Raw genomic sequence first — 19,235 nt, forward strand, 5'->3', positions numbered from 1 at the left:
GTGTGTACGCTGATTGGGTGAGAGCGACCCAGGCAGCATCGACGCGCAGCGCTTCATTGTAAACAGGTGAGTGCGTTCACCCGGCAGCAGGGGATGAGGCACACGCGTGCAGATAATGTACGCGGGGTTTGGGGGCCCTCTCTCCCCAATCACAACACACGCACTACAGACTGTTCCCATCTTCTCTGGTTTCTCTCTTTCCCCCCAGTGAGGAGGGGAGGGGAAGGTCAGTCACAGGGGTAGTCGTAAACTACAAAAAAAAAGCCATCAGCAACCCAGGGGGATTCCAAAGGCGGTTCGAAAGAACACAAGAAAATAAAAGAGTTTCTCTATGAATGGGCACACACGCACACACACATACACGAGTCCCTGGCCGCCCCTGTCGCTCACGCAGGTGTGTCTAAGCGAGAGAGAGAGAGAGGCGGAAACGAGACTAAGGCATGCATGCTTACGCGTAGCCGTACAGGATGTGGCCGCGCTTGCGAAGCGCGTTCACGACGTCAGAGGCCGTCACGGTCTTCTTGCGCGCGTACTCGGTGTAGGCCGTGCTGGAGCGAACAATGTCCTCCACGTACGCCTTCAGCAGACGGCGCACCTCCTCGTAGATCTCACTCGAGATGCGCTTCACGCCACCGCGGCGCGCCATGCGGCGGATGCAGCCGTGCGTGATGCCGCGGATGTTGTCGCGCAGCACCTTCTTCTGGCGCTTCTGGCTGCCCTTGGCATCAGCGGAGCGCTTTCCCTTGGCCATGGTGGATGAGATGATGAGAAAAAAAACGATGGTGATGTGAGGCTACGAGTGATGAATTGTCTCTCCCATATGTGTACACGTGCGCTCACAAGAAGAAGAGAGTCAAAAGTGCGAAGAAATATACATGTGGAAATAGCCAAGGAAACTGCAGCGCCGACAGAGAAGGAATCATTATTTTGGGGGGCCTCTACATCTTCCTTGGATACGAGAATGATGGCAGTCGAGGCCCTGGGGTGTTTGCAGAGCGTCCTGGAGGCGTGAAAATCTGACTTTTGGTGTGGGCACATACACCCTTAGCGCATGTAACGCACATGAACGGAGCAAAGAGTATTAAGCTGTAGTGTGTCACAACAACAGGCGCGAGGTAGCCATTCCCAGCGACCCTGAGGGAAGAAATACGGAATGGGTTTCCGATACGAGCTAATAAAAACGCTACACACAAGTGAGAATAGTCCCTACATGGCCAGTGCGCATGAGTCGCGTGAACAGATGGTGGAAAAAAAAAGAAAAACAATTCTAGATAATCCCACCAAAACCAAATTTGTGTACTGGGCTATCAAATTCCTTTCATGGAGACATATCGGGCAAAAGGATTAAAGCGTGGTCACTACACACTCAAAAAAAAAAGCCTGGCCACAACCTCAAGCTCTCTGAGTTCGCATACTTTGAAAACAGTATCGGTAACAGCATATGTTGCAATAATACGATTAGAAACTGATGCGCCCTTTCTCAGCACCAAGAAAGACGGCGCTTGTTATCATTTCTGCTCATGATCGGTAATTGCAGACACGTTAAAGTCAAGAAGGCTGAGGTTGTAAAACATGCCGACAAAGCGGCAGCGTCGACCCTCACCGATATCGATGATCATTTTCAGTCGTTGAGTATCCATAACCCACATATCGACAGGGAGGTTTCCACGGAAAGGTAAAGGCATGCGTCCCTTATGCGTTTCAACATTTTGCTGATCGGGAAACCACTTGGTCCGACGGTACTCGATACGATTCCGTGGGTAGTGCATCCGCACGAACTTGAGGCTCTGCTGGGCATAGGCGGTATACTTGTATGAACCATATTTCTTGCTCAAATTGTCAACGTTTAGGTTTGCGTTTTCAATGTGAACATATCGGCCTCTTTTGGAACAGTAAACTTTAAATCCGAGCGCGTCAATGCGCCAAGCATAGTCGTTATCCTCGCCGTAGGCTGGGTAGTTGTTTTCGTCAAAGAACCCCACAGTCGCAATGGTGAGTCGAGGTAGGGCAAAAGTGGACATGTACGGTACGTGTGAAGTGTAAAAGACGCCGTATGTGTCTTCGAACTCCCTCACCATCTCCTCCGGGGGCATTGCCCGAATGCGATAGGGTAAAGAGGGTGCGGTAACGACAGGGAGCTTGTCGCTGCGATAAGTAAACCGCGCATCAGCCACATTCTTTAGTGCCGTTGGTTCAGCCGCAACCTCTGCCTCGAGTTCCTTGATACGCGTCGTCTGGTTCTCCGTCTCCTTGTTCACCTTCGCGATAAAATCCTCGATGAGGCCTTGCCCGAAGCGCACATCGGCATTGGTGATGAATACCCACGGCACCCTCTCTACTGAGAAAGTGAGAGCGTGGCGTAGCCCTTCATTGACAGCTGCGGCGTAGCCAACATTTTCTGGGTGGTGAATTATAAAGAGCCTTTTATCCAGGTAGTCGCTCATCTTGTCGGAAAGACGGTCTAAGAGCTTGCGCAGAGGAACAAACTCGCCGTTGTTTATGAACATAACGTACGTAATCGGAGCGGTGATGTTGCAAAAGAGAACTTTGATGTCCTGGTAGTCCAGTGTCACAGGTAAGATCACGTAAGGTATTCGATTAGAGTGCTCCTCGCTTTGCGAGAGGCGATCCGCCATGCACTGAAAAAAACGCTCATCGCTTATGAATGTCTCGCCGGGACGATGAGTATCTTCGAAAGTGACCCATACATGCCGTTCAAAGTAGACGCATAGCGGTGCTAAATAGGCTATGGTGAGAAGAAGTAGGTAAAGGGCTATCCGCACAGCTGGCCACTGTACCACTCGATGCAGTGGTGGGATAGAAAGAGGTGATTTCTCAGAAGGCATCCTTTCTGATTCCCGTAGGGAATAAACCGTTGAACGGAACGATACGTCTCTGTGTCCCAATCGCTGAACTGGGGTCTGCCGCGTTGCAATGCAGCAGGAAAAAATGAACAGATATTTTTTGGAGGGGGGAGGGAGGGGGGGGGGGAATGTGAGGAAGGTGGAGAGGAGATGAATGGATGGGAGCTGAAAAACATGTCTATTGATATTTCTCCGTGTTCTCTTCAGTCATCTGGCACACAGCACCCCGTGCAGCCTTCAAGATCGATATAGCAGTTACCGCTCCCATACACTCATGCAAATCTGTACATGTATTCACATACAGCGCACGCAGAACCATGGGTGTGAGATGGCACGAATTGCCTAGGCCCTTCGATCCCACAGACGAGTAGCGAGAGAGGGTACCCCACACACACACACACACTCGGGAACCGTTATAAAAACCGCCACGCACGTGGCGAAACGCATGAGAGTTGGCCTGCGATTTGGACGGCCCGTGATTTCTTTGAGTCTTTTCTTTGGGTTTTCCAACCGCTCTGCTCGCCTGATTTCATTTACAACTTGGCCATACGCCCCGGGGACTCATGTCCACTCTAGCTCATGTGGTTTGATTGGCTTTTCTAGCGGAATGACGCTACTTGTGCGCCGCTCCCTGTCGCGCGACAGAGCGATGCGCATGTCCAGCGTGTCCTCGTCATTCTTGAAGAGACCCTTTGGGCCGTCGCCACGGTAATAGCCAAGTACCGTGCGGCACACAATGTAGCCCAGTCGGTGGAACATATCCTGTGCGACCTGGTTACTCTTGCAGACGAAGTGGTCGACAAAGTAGGCGTTGTGCACAAATTCACTGACTTGTGCCAAGTCTCACATGAGTGTCTCGCCTAGGGCCACGCGCCGAAACGTTGGTGCCACGGACACGGCGGACACGTGCCCGTGATAATCCTCTCCTTTTCCCTCAGCCTTGCCGAGGGTGTAGGCCATTGGGAATCCCAGTAGTTGGGTGCGTGCACATCCGTTGGTACTCGGGCCAATGCGTCACATTACTCGCCATAGAAGGATGTGTCGTAGGTCTCCGTCAACTGGTCCAAATCCACAAAGTTGAAGCGTAGAGTGTCGTACAGCGTCACGAATTGAAAAGAGGTCATTGTGGCCCGGCTGTACAAGAGCAGCGTTGCCGTTCTCCTTTGTTCACTTATTTTGTTTTCAAACCCGCGCGTTGTGCACACGCATTCGAGATCCACAAGGAAGGGGATGAAGGGAGGGAGGGAGAGAGAAACGCCATGTTCCTTGCACACCATGAGGCGGAACAGGAAGATGAGAAACAATGGAAGAGTTGGAAAAAGGACGAGCCCCTGCCCGGTGTCGAATCCCCCTGACTTACTGGCAGTGAAGCCATTGTACCTTTACGTGGATCACCAAGAAGCCGTTACTTGTCGATTCCCTTAGTCAGCGCAATGCAGTCGAACATTACTCGAACTGTACTCTCATCTATAACTCAATCTGCTGACTCGTGTTTTGTGGCTTGATGCTGTTCAAGAGCACGGCGGTCGGTAAAGGACTTGGGTGGCTGGCACAGGTTGCACACTAAGTCGGCTGCGGCGTCACCTGGAAGAGGAGATAAGTAGCGGAGGTGCTCCTCGTAAGCGTCGCAACTTTTGAACTGCAGCCCGCAAATGTCGCAGTAATCAGTAGCGCCTCTGTCTTCCAAGCGCATCTCGTCCAGGGCCATCGCCAGTGGGTCGCGTGGGGCCTCAATCTGCTTATGCACGCGCGCATACAGCGTCGGGGCCAAATGAGGGGCACTAGTGTGCTTCGCAAGCCGATGCTGACGCATATCCTCTTCTGTCTGAAACACTCGAGGAGGCTGGCAGGTCTCGCACCTCCACGTACAAGACGCTGCCGACGCAGCTTGGCGACGTTGCTCAGCCCCTGCCTTCATCGCGGCACCGTAACCAGACAGGTAGCGCTCGAGTTTCTTGGCTTCTCTCGCAGTCAAGGGGCGACCCAGAATCGAGGTATCGAGCTGAGGCGGTAGCATAGGTGACATGGCTGGCGCCGCAGGATCAGAGGTACGACGATGCTCCTCTGCCAAGCGCTGTGCACGATAAAGACTGGCCCACGTGGAGCTCGGCAAGTACGGCATGAACGCCTCTCCACGATGCCCTGACGAGTGGGCAAAGCAAGAGCCCAGAACTACTTGCGCCACAACGCGGGCAACGAGCGTAGGGTGCAGGAGCGGTAAAGGTTGTTGCAAAAAAGTTGCAGAGCTGTTCACAGAGAAGTCCTCGTCAGTCGACACAAACGTGTCTATCGGCACGGATTCCCTGAACTCAGCCTCCCGTTTGACTGATTGAGCACAAGACCCCAGACTCGAATGTGCCACTGCCAACCACTCGGAAAAAATCTCCCTGCGCGGCGGACTCTCATCGAGGGATGAAGACCGCTCCGGCGTCCACAACGACACCTCTGCGGAGAGGTGGAGTAACACCTCATGCAGCTCCGCCTGGAACAAAACAAAGTAGTACTGGACCATGATGCCAAACGGAAATGCAGCGTCGCTCTGGTGACGGCGATTCGTATATTCGGGGAAGTCAGCGGCGCGAAGCAGCACAGCCGCAACGCAAATGTAACCGCTACGAGCCGCACAACCCAGCAAGTCCCACCGCCGCGCCTGGTCGTCGCAAAGGGTGACAACGATCTCTTGTGGAGAGTCCAGTGTCGCCGAAGCGCGGTAGAGTTCGCGTGCGCTGTGGAAGAAGTGCGAAAGGAGGGAGCGCTGTCTGTAGAGATCCTCGAACCCGATGTGAGGATTATTAAACATGAGGAGATGGCACGGATGGTTTCGTAGCGATACTGGTGCAGACAAAAGCGAGGTCGCGTTCACATCGCCATAGTAGCGCACAGATACGCGCTGCTTTGCCGAAAAGTAGGCGAGAAATCCTACCGTCTCTGGGTACTTGCGATGAAGCTCTGTTACATTGTCGAAAGTGGTGGCAATCACCCTCACCACAGACCCGTGCCGGCGCTCGTCCGGAGGAACATCACTTTGCGTCGCACGGCGGACAGCCGCGCTGCGGGACAGCCGTCTGATAAGCGCATAGGTGAAGCTCAGATTTCCTTCCCCAACGAGCAGAATGGTGAGAGGGTCGGGAAGCACAGGAGTCGCCGGACCGATCCTGTGGTTCGCCTCATCACCGATGTCCTCTTGCATACGATGCTCAGAAAATACAGGAGCACCCCACAGGGGAGTTGTTGCCTTTTTCAGCTTCTTGAGGGTCCCCCCACCCACCCACCCACCCACCCATTGCGGACGAATACAATATCGAAGATCAGCGCGCGCGAGCGCACGTGTGTGTTTGTGTGCTCGTATAACCAACGAGAAAACGAGAGCCAGGGTGCAAAGCGGTCAGGTTGAGCTTCTCGTGAGCGGGTCTCGCCATCGCAGCAGAATGATCCAAAGGACCGCACTCATGTCCTTCAATATGAAACAAAAAAACGGGGAAAGACCATACACGAAGAAAGAAAGGAGGGTTTATGGATCGCCACACACGACCCTTTTGCGGGAAGGGTCCCTACCTGAGGGTGTCGAACCCTTTCAAGAGTCACCCACCTTGAGGCATAGCACCTCTTGTAAGACCCACCGTATCGTTTCCGCCTGTTGGCTAGTTTTTGTTTGGAAATACGCCTCAAGAGTTATCAGTGTCGTGCACATCAACACCCTTCGCCACCTCCGACACGCCAATCTATATTCTGCCTCGCCCCTATCTGCGCAATCCTCATCAGAAGCCATGAAAGGCAAACGTCATGGCGTGCAGGTGTGCAGAGTCGAAAAAAAAAAAAATCCCTGCGCGCATGCGACAAAGGGGAAAAAGTATAAAGATTCAAGACAAACCGAAAAGAAAAACAAAAGAGAAGTAGTGAACCAAGTACGACACGTGTGCGGTCATGCCGTTTCTGGTGAATATATGGGATACATCCTACTTGTTTGAAAATTGCGCCCTGTCGAAGTGATAGCTGGATGCCTGAAGTGGATGATGTGGATGGAAACGATCGTCCCCGCTCTTTGGCGCCTGAACCATGCTCTTGACTCGTGGCGACGTATTCGAAAATGTGGCACTGTGGGGTGTCTTGAAACGCAGGAGGGACATGAGAGCCGCGTGTCTAGAGTGTTGCTTGGTGCGCATTTCGTGCCGCTCGTCCTCTCGTCGGGTGCGCCACTTGTTGTACAGCACACCTATATACGAAACGAAGCCATTGCCTTGGAAAACGGGATGACGGAGCAACCTCCAGGCGCGAATATTATTCGCAATGCGATCAAAGAGAAGATGAGCGCCGCGCCTGCTCCGCTGACGCGCCTTTTCAGGCAACTAGCGAATAGCAGTGCGGAGGGACAAGTCTATGCCAGACCCCCGCTGGAGACCTCGGCGGCCCCCGAGACAATGGGTAAGATGTACTGGCGCACAAAGTCGTTGAACTCACTGCCGAAGATGTACGCCGTTGTCTGCTTCACTTTGTCATGGACACACTGCTCTCCACGCGGTATCCACCAGCGCCCTCTGTGCACGCGCCCTTGGGCACCGCACATTTTGTGCGTCGTTTGTCTGTGCACGTGAGCTCACATACACCCTGGAGATCCGGGTGGTAGCCCGGCTTGCATTCGATGCAATGGTGGATGTCAGTGTCACTGCAAACCACACAGCGTTCGTCAGGGCAGGCATCCAACGCAGCAGCGTAGGTGACAAACACCGCAAGTGTCATGAACACTAGCAGAAACGTCCTCAGACTGGAGGGCATGGCGGCGAGAAGTGGATAAGGGGGAGGGGGAGAAAAGAGAATATGTTTGGGTGTGGTGTAGGCAATCGGGAGGAATTGGGCAGAAATGCGGTTGCGCGGAGATCGGAGACGAGCGTGGTTTGGATGTTGAGTCTTTGGCAGCCTGTGTAGCCGCACAACGAATGGAAACAGGAAAGAGAGGGGAGCCCATTTGGAGAGGCGAAGTGTGGAAAGACCGTCGCATGGCACCGTCCCTGGTGAGGTTGGCACTATCCCAGACCACACAATGCTTTGTAAACATCGGTGTGCATAACATAGACAAGGGCTCGCTCTTTGTACAGAAAAAAAGAATATACAGGCCAGGGATGTCAAGTACACCCATGGCACTGACTGGAAGCTGAGTGCGCCCCGCACTCCCTGTCAGGATACTTGCTTTTGCCTTTACAGTATCCCTACACATTTGTTTCTCTATTTCCAAGTGCCCAAGCGCGCGGGAGGAAGGGAAACGCACGCGTACACGTGGACAGGTGTGCCCCACAGTGGAGAAGTAACGAACGCGCCCCTGCAGTTGACCTGCCAACCATGTCTAATTCAGATTCCCTTTGGTTCTGGGCGTCTTTGACTGCCGCACAGGGAGGGGGGAGAGGAGGGGAGGGAGTCTGCGTCAGTCACATCAAGTGAGAGACAACAGTGGGAGTGGGACGTGACACTCCGCTGCACTGCTGCAGCCGCACTTGGCGTCAATGTGGTTGCTTGATATTCGCTGCCTCTCACATTGGGGGCCTTTTGCCTCCTTGAGTAAAAGACGAATAAAAAACGACGACAGCGAGAAAAAAAACTCACGCGAAATGATGAGAGGGGGGAAGAGTAAACCGCGAAAGGAAGGGGCCTAGTGAGAAGTGGAGCATGCCTACCGGCAAGACTCAGGGCGGGGAGGGGAGGGGGGGGGACATCGGTGTAGGAACCACGCGCACAGCCACCTAAACCCCTGACCGAAGCCTGGTGCCACGCGGTGCGGAGCGGGGGGTCGCCTCCTTTCCAGTCTCCGCACCCGCAGTCACACACACGCACACACACACGCACCACCGCACTCCAGCGTCCACCGGGGACACTATTTCCCCTCAAGGGTGATGCGGTTCTCTCATGGTGGCGATAGACTCCCGTGCTTGAATAGACGGTGTGTGAGCGATACATCGACGGCCGGTATGCCTAGTGCGCGTCTTTTCTCAGACGACACGCGGCAGTACAAGGGACCGTGCTGGATCACAGCAAGAAGAAAAAACAAGAGAGATGTGCAACCGGAGATCGCCGCCCCTCCTCTCCACGCACAAATGGCAAACACCAAAACATACACAGCCCTTTGCTGGAATCACTCCCCCCTCTCCAAAGATACCGACGAGCAGTAAAGGTGTCTCCTTGTAGCTTACCCTGGTGGCGTGCATGGGGAGGAGGGAGAGAAGCGGGAAGCAGTCAAAGGGAACAAAAAAGGCGCGTGCAGGACCGCGTGTGCCTCCACCTTTGCGGTTCTTGATCCCGTTCATCGCTTTCCCTTGCACCTCATATGCAAGCACACGCCACAGTTGTAATGGCATACACTCCTGCAACACGGGAGGCGCCATGGCGGCCGCGCAGCAAGGTGATGCTTAGATGAGAGTACGCTGCACTCCGCCTGAGGACTCTCAGGTTGAACGTGAGACTGACATGAGAACAGTGGACACACAGTGAGCGCATTATCGGCGATAATCTGAAGGAGGGGGAAAAAGAAGCGCGACGGCACAACGAAAGTGTACTGCAAAGGGTCCCTCGACTCGAGGAAACGTGGCACGCTCCCGAACACATAGTGGTGTCTTGTGGCGAAGGACAACATATAGAGCGAATGCCCTTCTTCCACATGACCCCGTGTGTGCTTGCAACCCAGAAAGTAAGGGGGGGGGGCGCAGCAGACATGCCAGGAGGCGCCACGTGGGACAGTGCGCTTCTTGGAGGTCTGGTCCGGACGGCAGACTGGCACTGTGTGACGTGCAGACAAAAAAAGAAAATGCAGAAGTGGGAAGGAGAGAAACCGGAAAAGAACACGACGCCGCTGTAGCACGTGGACAGATGCACAACTACACACAAAATTGATCTTTAGTGCAAACGGAGTGGAGAGAGCAATGAGTAGGTGTGCAGGTCGCTGTGCTAGCGAGCAACGGCGGGCGCTTCTACCCCCCACAGGGCCAAGCGGGATGAGTGGAGGGAGATCAAAGGAACAAAAAAAACGATTAATAAACCAATGGTGCACATACAAGCAGAATGAAAATTAAGTGGGAACACGGAGAGCTGCTCAACAACTTCTTGACAAACGCCAACGACACGGGCAATTCACATGTGTCACACATTCGTGGAAAGCGGGTCTTCCTCAAGAAAACGCAGTCTTCGAGAGAGAGAGAGAGGGAGGGGGAGAAGGCGGGAATGGGGTGTCCGAAAAGTGCGTCGTGAGGTTAATGAGAAGAAAAGAGCGGCGTTCAGGGGCGGTACGGCTCCGCACTGCCTCGATGGCGTGGCATTTGGCCTTCCCTCTCCCTCTCGCACACACACACAGACACACAGAGAAATTAAGTGCCAGTCATATGGCACACCCCATGCGCCCCACATTGTGATGAAACACCTTTGCAAGGCAAACCAAGACACACACAAGATGGGATAAAAAAAAGGGAACGTGACGAGTCACGTCCGGTGCGGCCCAAACACGCATCATTGGCGTGTCACCGTCACGTGCATCAAAATTGTGTCCAAACAAAGCACTGCGGCTGATCAAAGGAGCAGGGCTTGAGCTGGCAGCATACCAAACGAGCGGTGCGAGGTACCCCAGCTCTTTGAAGCCCTCAAAGTCCACTTACCAGACGGCAGAGCATGTTCTGAGAACCTTGATGCTGTGCAGGCTACTCCGTCGCGCAAGACTTCCTCCCAGGAACACAACTCCTGCGAGCGAGACAAGACCTCCCCCTCCCCCGCAGGTGTGGACCTCAAGCAAAAGCCTACAGCAACCAAACAGCTCGAATGCCCAAGCCCGGAGAGTTCCTGGGCCACAAAAATGTGCGGCAGGGGGTTTCACCAAGTGCTGGGTAACACCCTCGGCGCGGTCTTCGATGTTCGACAACATCCCCTGTGTAGACCTCAAACCGAGAGCGGTTTGCCAAGTCTGGAAAGTTGACATGTCGGGTTGAGATCCGGGGCGTCGCTGCAGTGATCCGTGTGAGAAGATGCGCAGCTTCCTCACGTGTAACAGCTTCGCGATGCGGAAGGGGATCGCGCCGCTAGTTGGCCAGTCTCCCCCCACCAGCTCCTAGAGCGCGCTGGGGTTCACCGGCCAGTGCAGCATAGACCACGTCCTCAATCGGCCGCATCACAACTACTTTTGTCGGCACAGAAGACATGGCTCTCAAGAAAGCGCGCACACAAGCAACGCCGTGCGCTTTCCCGCGGCAGGGCGCACCCCCCTCATCCGCTAGCCTGTGAACCCCGATACTCTCTCTCACCTGCCTCGGGTGAGCCAAGAGCGAAATACATGTGGGTGGCGCTTGCTTTTTTCCTCTGTCTCCGCAGATCGATCGTGGGTGAGGGGGGTCACCGTGACGGCTTGACCCATCGCCCACCATCCCTGATTAGAGTCGCGCTTTCGAGGGGAAGAGATCGCAGCATTTGTGGAGGACGCATGCCTGGTTCCAAAAGAGAGGCGGTGAAAAAGGAAAAAGAAACGCACCGCGACTGCAATCTCAGCGCCGTTAACCCGATGAAGCAGTGCATCCGCACTGCATCTCTCTTGTTGGTGCCCGGATTTCCTTGGAAGACTCCCTTGTGTGCCCTTGCCAGTAGCTCAATGACCGGCCCCATCTGTGTCCGTGGGTTCGCGTGTGTGTGTGTGTGTGTGGTTTTTGTGTGCGCGATGGGGATGGGCGCGCAAGAAGGCCCTGCAAGCAAAAATCAAAACGGGCATGTGGGGTGAGAGGAATAGTGGAGTGCCAGAAGCGGAGAAATGCGATCAACGTCTTCAAGGCAGATGTGGTTCAGCTTTACCGTGCCCGTTTTCTTGTCCATGAGGGTGTGGGTGTGTACGCTGATTGGGTGAGAGCGACCCAGGCAGCATCGACGCGCAGCGCTTCATTGTAAACACGTGAGCGCGTCCACCCGGCAGCAGGGGATGAGGCACACGCGTGCAGATAATGTACGCGGCGTTTGGGGCCCTTTCTCCCCAATTACAACACACGCGCCAGAGAGTTATTCCGTAATCATCATCTTCTGTGGTTTCTCTTGCTCTCTGCCCGGGGGGGGGGGGGGTCAGTCACAGGGGTAGTCGTAAACTACAAAAAAAAAGCCATCAGCAACCCAGGGGGGATTCCAAAGGCGGTTCGAAAGAACACAAGAAAATAAAAGAGTTTCTCTATGAATGGGCGCACACGCACACACACATACACGTGTCCCTGGCCGCCCCTGTCGCTCACGCAGGTGTGTCTAAGCGAGAGAGAGGGAGAGGCGGAAACGAGACTAAGGCGTGCATGCTTACGCGTAGCCGTACAGGATGTGGCCGCGCTTGCGAAGCGCGTTCACGACGTCAGAGGCCGTCACGGTCTTCTTCCGCGCGTACTCGGTGTAGGCCGTGCTGGAGCGAACAATGTCCTCCACGTACGCCTTCAGCAGACGGCGCACCTCCTCGTAGATCTCACTCGAGATGCGCTTCACGCCACCGCGGCGCGCCATGCGGCGGATGCAGCCGTGCGTGATGCCGCGGATGTTGTCGCGCAGCACCTTCTTCTGGCGCTTCTGGCTGCCCTTGGCATCAGCGGAGCGCTTTCCCTTGGCCATGGTGGATGTGTTGGAAAGGGGGTGGGAGAATAGGAGGTAAGAGCGTAGTGGGTGGTGCGAGGATTGCTGAATGGACTGCAGAATGTTGTACATGCGTGTATGCATGTGTTTTAGTTGTGGAAAAAGGGAGGGAAGAAAACATGAACAGTTTGGTACGAGTCACCCACATGATTAACACGAAGGGGCGAGTCGAAGGGGGGGAGGGGTGACGAGAAAGAGGCATCGAGTGGGGAGTGGAGGAGGATCACTGCCATTGTGAATCGGGCACACAGGTGTAGGAAATTCGCCCGTGGGGCGGGAGGACCAAACAGTATCAAAGCGGGAGGGAGGAAGACGAGGAATACGGCCTTAGCACGCCCCTTCCCCACCCCCAAAGACTTCCTGCCCTCGACCCTTCAGTCTCGTGTGTGAACGTGTGGGTAGTTGAAAGGCACGCTAGACGCTAGAAAGAATGCCCAATCGTGTCAGGAGCCACGCATCTTTGTGATTTGGTGATGCGTTACGGCAGGTCATGTCACGGAAACACTTCGAGTCGTTGCCTTTTAGAGTCTTCACACCGCAGGTTCAAAGGAATCCGCAGGAATTTTCGAGTGAGTGCCCATGTCCAAAGTAGAAAACGGGTATGATGTGCATGGAATGAGTTCGCTAAACAGGCGAGCAGTGAAAGCAAGCAAAAACGGGGAGGTATACTTGGAGGAACAAAAGACACGAATGGAGGCCTCGTACTCGTGGGCCCCTCCCTCCCTCAATCACCCCACCCCCACCCCAGGCTGCGGGGCCAGGCTCTACGTTTTCTTTCTCAAACCCTTGTCGACTTGACGCCGTCATGTGCGTGTGCACAGGAGACACTTGCGCACTTTTCGATGGACAGCCCGTGTACTCGCAAACGTCCAACAGAAATGTCGCCGGCGGTGCGGCTCATGTCGTGTTGCTCAAACACACCGGCGTCCGTTTGAAGGCAGTTGGCGGAGGCCGCAGCCAATGCCAGCCGAAACGCCTCCGTTGGACTGGGGCCGTGTGTGTATTCGGCGAGAAAAGCATCGGCCGTGTCGCCGGGCGCCCAAAAGGCTGACAACGCCGTCCACCTTTGGTATGTGAATCACATGTAGAGCTTCACCTCGTTCTTGGGTGTACGCAGTGCGCGGGCCATCGGTGACTGCCAATACACGCATGGTCCACATCTGCATCGCGTACTCAAACGCGCTCTCTGGGGTCGATCGCCCTGTGAGCTGGTAGAGCCCCCCCCTCCCTCATGTTCACCTTGAGGATAAAGTGCGCGTTGGACACCTCGAGCGAAGCCTCTATCCCACTAATGGCATCCATAAGGACGGGTTTCAGTGCCGCTGCTGCCAGCGGGCAATCCGCCCATGATCGCCAGGCCATCCGCGCACTCGAGTGCCTCGAACAGCATGCGATCCATTTCCTTGCCAGATTCTTTCGGACCAGCAGCTGAGGGCTCGATCAGCTCCGGCATCGTGCCCTTCTCGATATCGAGGCAGGTGACGCGGGTGCGTGTCTCTGCCGGCACGAATACATCAATGGACCGCGACGCCTCTCTTCCCATAAAACTAAAAAAAAAATAAGGAGCTGGAAAACATCTCTATTTCTGTCTGTACGCACAGAGCTGTCAAACTACTGTGTCCTCGAATACACACACACACACACACACGCACACACACACATACACACACACGAAAAACAGATGACAGCACTCACCAGACGCCCTGCTCGCGCCAGTAAAGAATTTCGATAATTGGCGCAGTGCGTTAGGGGTGTGAACGACACAGATGAACTCACATGTGGCCCTTTTTTTTTCTCAATTGAGTGTGTGGTGTTGTTTTGGGTTTTCATGGAGTGTGTCAGTGAAGGATAAAATATGTAAACATAAAAATGTAAAACGCACAAGAGCCGAAGCACCCCACCTCGAGATCCAACATAGACACACCAAGGCCCAGAAGGGCAGGTACGAGGGTTGTTCAGAACTAGGCGTCCGCCCACACTGTAGTATACACCCCAGTGTCGATTTCTTACGCAACTGAAGAATGAAAGGACAGTAGAGGTGGCTGTCTCGTTTCCATTTGTTTTAAAATACATGCCTTGAACAGATTTAAAGTATTGACGCGACGCGAACCAAACATTGCGTGTAACGAATGGGAAAAGGGCATGGAGGAGTCCGGTGGTGAAGGACGACAGATCGACAAGATGAGGAAAGAGTCACGAATAGCTTCGCCGCTAGCGAACCAAAGCAAAAATAAAAATGTGGTTGAACAGTTACAAACCGATGCGTGACGGGGGGGGGGGGCACGTCTGGGGTCGAAGAAATGACAGCCTGGCGTACGGTGAGGCTATACTACAATGAAAAAAAGGCTTCAGGCGAAAAGCTTTCCGTTGAGAGCAGCAACGCCGGCGACAAGAGCGGCAAAGACAAGAGTGCGTGGTAAACTGAGACCCTCCCCCCCTCATGCGCTTGACGCTCTCTCTCACTTTGACATATCGTGTTCCACAGCTGGCTCTCATACAAGTCCCCCTTTTCCCTTTGCAAATGGCCCAACCTCTCGCGAACTTGAGGTCAGACGAGAACTCCGTCTTGCATGTAGTGCAAACATCATCGACGATGAACCTGACCCCTTCGCGTCACGCACCGGCATGTGGTGTAATTCGTGTAGGGAGTCACCACCACCACCACCACACGCGTTCGTGTATCCGAGAGGGTCGTCATGATGCCAAAGTTGGATGCGGTCGCTTTCCGAAGTGCGCCAACGCCCAAAATGCACTACACGAGGCGTGCAGCCGAGGGGGATCACAATATGGGGGGGTGTCTTGTCGAGGCATCCAGAAACAAACATAACAGGATGCGCTGTGGGCGTTGGTGATAACGTGGAGGTGGGGGAGAGGAGGGAGGGGGGGGTACACACCTCCGCCTGGGGACCGCACCACTAACCAATCCAATTGCGCATAGCGGTGAGGTGAAGCTAAACCAAGATAGAACTGGGAGTAAAGAGATGCGATTGCACAACAAGTGTGAGCGGTGAGGTTGAAGGAAAACACGTACTTTGTTGTGACATGCACAGTCGAGCCGCAGAAACAATATATATAGAGAGACACACATGGGGAAGGGGTTGGTGTGTCTGCGTATCATTTATGTGCACATAATGCGGAAAAAAAAAGAGGTGATGAATAGTCGATGGCTGGAAAGGGGAGGGGGTAAGCACAAGTGAGAAGACAGAGGCCGTAAACATTACAAGCTGCAACAAGCCGCTGCTGCTGGCAATAAAAATAATTTTTTAGTCTGAGCGGGGGCACTAAAATTTGGCCAGAATGTAATGAGTCTTCAATGGCCCTACTTTCCGCGGATCAACAATGCGCTTGCTTACCCGGGTTGCGTGTTGCTCTCTGTGTTGCCCCCCCCCCATCCACCAAGGTGCACGGACGGAGACACATACGAGCTCACGCCGTCTTTGTTGAGCAGTTGTGGAGGCTCAAAAACGAGCAGGACTTGACCGACACATTTCACACACGTCTATATCCCGTTTTGTTTTCTCGTCGCCTGTTTAATGTATTGCTTTGTGAGGTGGCAGTTGTAAACGGCACGTAAGCAGTGGAAGAAGTGGAGGCGGTGGAGGTAGAGGGCGCCATTACGCCCCGCAACGCCCTCCCATAACACCCAGACGAGCTCCTTGCTGAGATTCTCTTGGTGTATCTTCACCATTTATCAGAAGAGTGGAAATGTCTCGGAGAAAAAAAGAGCGACGTCTCGTTTCTTTTTGTCCTCTTCCCTCCCCTCCTGCCCCCCCCACCCACCCCCCGCCTGCATCGTAGACAGGAAGATCCTGCGGCACACTGGTTGCCCTTTTCCCTCCTTCTCTTGAGTTGCACCCTTCGTTTTACTTTTTTTCCATCCTCACGAGCTCACTGCGTCGTCGCAGAGTGCACCGCCCCCCCCCTCGTATACACCCAAAAGATAAGTGAGCAAAAAAAAAGGGATGTGCGTGCGTGTAAATAATATAATATATATACATATATCGTATATATGTATAGAAATAGTGACACACACACACACACACACACATATATATATATATATGGAGACAGAGAGAGAGAGAGACGCGCATATCTTCACATTCACGTACGTAAGCACACGGAGATAACCCTGCAGAAAATGTCATGTCAATCTCAACGTACAGCTGCCCCAGAATTGCGTCTACTTGGTAGATTTTCTTCCGAGATGGGCGAATAAATAAATAAAAAACACGAGGAACCAAAGATAAGAAAACAAACGAGTTATCGGTCAGGTGAAGACGATTCTCCGTAGAAGTACTCCACGCACAGACACTCCGACCCCAAGAGGCACACAGCACAACACTCCGCGGTGAGGGGCGGTCGGTTTACCTCCGAGAAACGTAAGGAAAAATCAAATAAGTCAATAAGTGCATAACATTTTTTTTTCAAGTAGAAATGAGAAACCGCTCAAGCCCCACCCTCCCTCCCTCTTGCCGCCGCCGTCGTCGTCGTGAGTCGTCGCCGGCCCCCGTTTGTTCTAGCGGAGGAGCAAAATGGCGGCTGAGAGGAAAAGTGCGAGTATGATCAACACCTTGAGTTGTTGTTGTACGTGGCGGAGGAGAGAGTCTTTGTCGCTCTTTACGTGTGTCGTCTGTTTGTCAGCTCCACCCTCATTACTGGTGTCCTTGCGGTGAATTATTGACCGGCGCTCACTCGGTTCGATATCACCAATGAAATACTTCTCCATCATTCTGTGAGCGCTGTCGCTGTGTCCCTTGTCCATGAAGGCTTGTGTTGCGTCACCACCGGCACTGTAAAGCAAGATGTCCCGACCACCGGGATGCAAGTCGAGGAATTTGGTCAAATCGTATACTTTGTTGTGGATGACCATCCACGCACTGTTTGCTGATATGTGCTCAGCGACCTTTTTCATGGAGATGAAGCAGCGACTCTCATTCTCAGGCAACTCGCCAACCTTGAGCTGTTCTAGCCTGCGCAACGCGCTCTTGCTGTGGTGCACAGCCTCGAAGGACTCCGTGGCATCTGCACCGATGTTAGCGATAAGAACGTCGCGACCCCCAGGGTGTTCGTCGTAGAACTTGCTCACATCGTAGACGCCGTTGTTGATGATAAACCAGCCATTCTCTGCTTGCTTGTGCTCCGCAACCTGCTTCCTGCTGTAGGTGGGCGACATCTACACTTCCTTTGTTGTGCGAGGTAAGGAAAAGTAATTAAAAATTGGAGAGTGGAGTACGCCGGGCAGTGCAATCGGCAGACTCTGTGTGTGTGTGTGTGTGTGTGTGTGTGTAACCACGTCTGATTCTGTTGGCACTCTGATGTTTGATATTTTTGATGGTGAAGCTCGAGAACTACAAATTCTTTCTTAGGTGAGCAAAAAAAAGTGAGTAGGATGCACGATAGGATGAACAGGCCGCGAAGGTCTGCTCCATAAAAAACGGAAGCAGGAGGCAAAGTGTGAAGTGATTTGAAGTGGGAGGAAAGGAAGGGCGGGGGGCAGGGGGCAGGGATGAGCAGTTGGGAAGAAGGGGGTGCGCTGACGTGTCTAAAAGATGTCGCATCTATGAACGCAGTTCAAGAAATACCGGCAACTTAAAAGCGGGGAGCCCCCACCCCCTCCACCCTCGACGACTCTTGAGGAGGGGGGGGGGCAGGCTGTTATGAGTGGCATAGCAGAATACTTGCTTGACGAACTCATCCTGTGGGTAGAGGAAGTACCACAGAGTCCATGAAAACAGTGGGAAAGGGAGAATCAGAAAAAAAAAGGGGGGGCTGCGAACGAGTTTCAGGCAACAATGTTCATCTACACCTCTTGTACGTCGCGTTGCGCTTTGTCGGACACAGTGGGATGTTCTTCGTGTTGCCCATTTTCATTTGTTTGCTGATGATGTTTTTCGCCCTCTCGTGGACCTTTTTTTAGGGGGTGAGGAGGGGAGGGAGGAGCGTCATTACGGCTCCCACTGCTGAGCGAGCAACTTGAATGACTCCCTGTACACGAGTGCGCCAAACTGGAAGGTCATGTCAAACCCACTACCGCCCTCCGTGCCCAGCAGTGCGAGACACCGCATTCCTTCGATGGCGCAATTCACATACACAGATGCCTGGGTACCGAATCGCTTTTCGACACCGCGCACCAGTCGCTGAGCAAGACTCGTCGCAAAGGCAGATTGTACGCTGCTGTTGGGTGCAGATGCCGTATCCTGCCGTTGGGCTGCTTCCAATTCCATCAGCTGCGATGACGAGATGCTGACGCGGCCCCCATCCCCGGCTAGCTGGAGCCCAACAGCGACGCAGCAGGACCCGAGTCGAGGAATGCTTTGGCTCGCAAGGCTCTCCGATATGTGGACCCAAAAAAAGCGAGTGCCGAACGCAATCACTTCGATAAAAACGTTTGTCACAAATACTGGCTCATCATGTGTGTCAGAGGCATTTACAAGGGCCTGCACCTCCTCATTGCCCACACGGGCAGTGTAATAAAAGGGAACGCGCACGGCCGCGGAGCTCGGGGCTGGCATTGTGTTATTGAACTAGCGCAACAGCTGTGAAGTCTTTGTAGACTCAGAACACACACACACACACACCGCTAAAGACGGAGAGCAGAGGGGGATGGGGGGAAGAGAAAAAAAGAGTGACGCTCACTCAAATGGGTGATGGTCAGCGTAAAATGAATAGCGGAAGGAGCGGGAGGGAAGGGGGGGGGGGAAGAAAAAAAAAAGAGAGAAGATGGGAGAGCGGTCCGGACAGGATCAGAGAATAGCG

The 19,235-nt window shown here is 53.7% G+C and overlaps 5 protein-coding genes across 5 annotated transcripts; all 5 read right to left on the bottom strand.

Moving 5' to 3' along the window:
- Nucleotides 1-1,508: 1,508 nt before the first annotated feature.
- On the bottom strand, nucleotides 1,509-2,846 carry JKF63_07548 (uncharacterized protein; the record flags this gene model as incomplete). The annotated part of the gene is made up of 1 exon (XM_067903485.1): nucleotides 1,509-2,846. One exon carries the CDS (start codon nucleotides 2,844-2,846, stop codon nucleotides 1,509-1,511), a length of 1,338 nt encoding a protein of 445 aa, XP_067759917.1.
- Nucleotides 2,847-4,338: 1,492 nt separating this feature from the next.
- On the bottom strand, nucleotides 4,339-6,054 carry JKF63_07549 (uncharacterized protein; the record flags this gene model as incomplete). Its single annotated transcript, XM_067903486.1, has 1 exon — nucleotides 4,339-6,054. The coding sequence occupies one exon, from the start codon at nucleotides 6,052-6,054 to the stop codon at nucleotides 4,339-4,341; it is 1,716 nt and encodes a 571-aa protein (XP_067759918.1).
- A 7,713-nt stretch (nucleotides 6,055-13,767) lies between these two features.
- On the bottom strand, nucleotides 13,768-14,022 carry JKF63_07550 (uncharacterized protein; the record flags this gene model as incomplete). Its single annotated transcript, XM_067903487.1, has 1 exon — nucleotides 13,768-14,022. One exon carries the CDS (start codon nucleotides 14,020-14,022, stop codon nucleotides 13,768-13,770), a length of 255 nt encoding a protein of 84 aa, XP_067759919.1.
- Nucleotides 14,023-16,995: 2,973 nt separating this feature from the next.
- Nucleotides 16,996-17,652, bottom strand: JKF63_07551 (uncharacterized protein; the record flags this gene model as incomplete). Its single annotated transcript, XM_067903488.1, has 1 exon — nucleotides 16,996-17,652. One exon carries the CDS (start codon nucleotides 17,650-17,652, stop codon nucleotides 16,996-16,998), a length of 657 nt encoding a protein of 218 aa, XP_067759920.1.
- A 772-nt stretch (nucleotides 17,653-18,424) lies between these two features.
- JKF63_07552 (uncharacterized protein) lies at nucleotides 18,425-18,991 on the bottom strand (the record flags this gene model as incomplete). Its single annotated transcript, XM_067903489.1, has 1 exon — nucleotides 18,425-18,991. One exon carries the CDS (start codon nucleotides 18,989-18,991, stop codon nucleotides 18,425-18,427), a length of 567 nt encoding a protein of 188 aa, XP_067759921.1.
- Nucleotides 18,992-19,235: the final 244 nt, after the last annotated feature.

Source organism: Porcisia hertigi, chromosome 2 (assembly GCF_017918235.1).
Source record: "Porcisia hertigi strain C119 chromosome 2, whole genome shotgun sequence".
NCBI classification, from domain to species: domain Eukaryota; phylum Euglenozoa; class Kinetoplastea; order Trypanosomatida; family Trypanosomatidae; genus Porcisia; species Porcisia hertigi.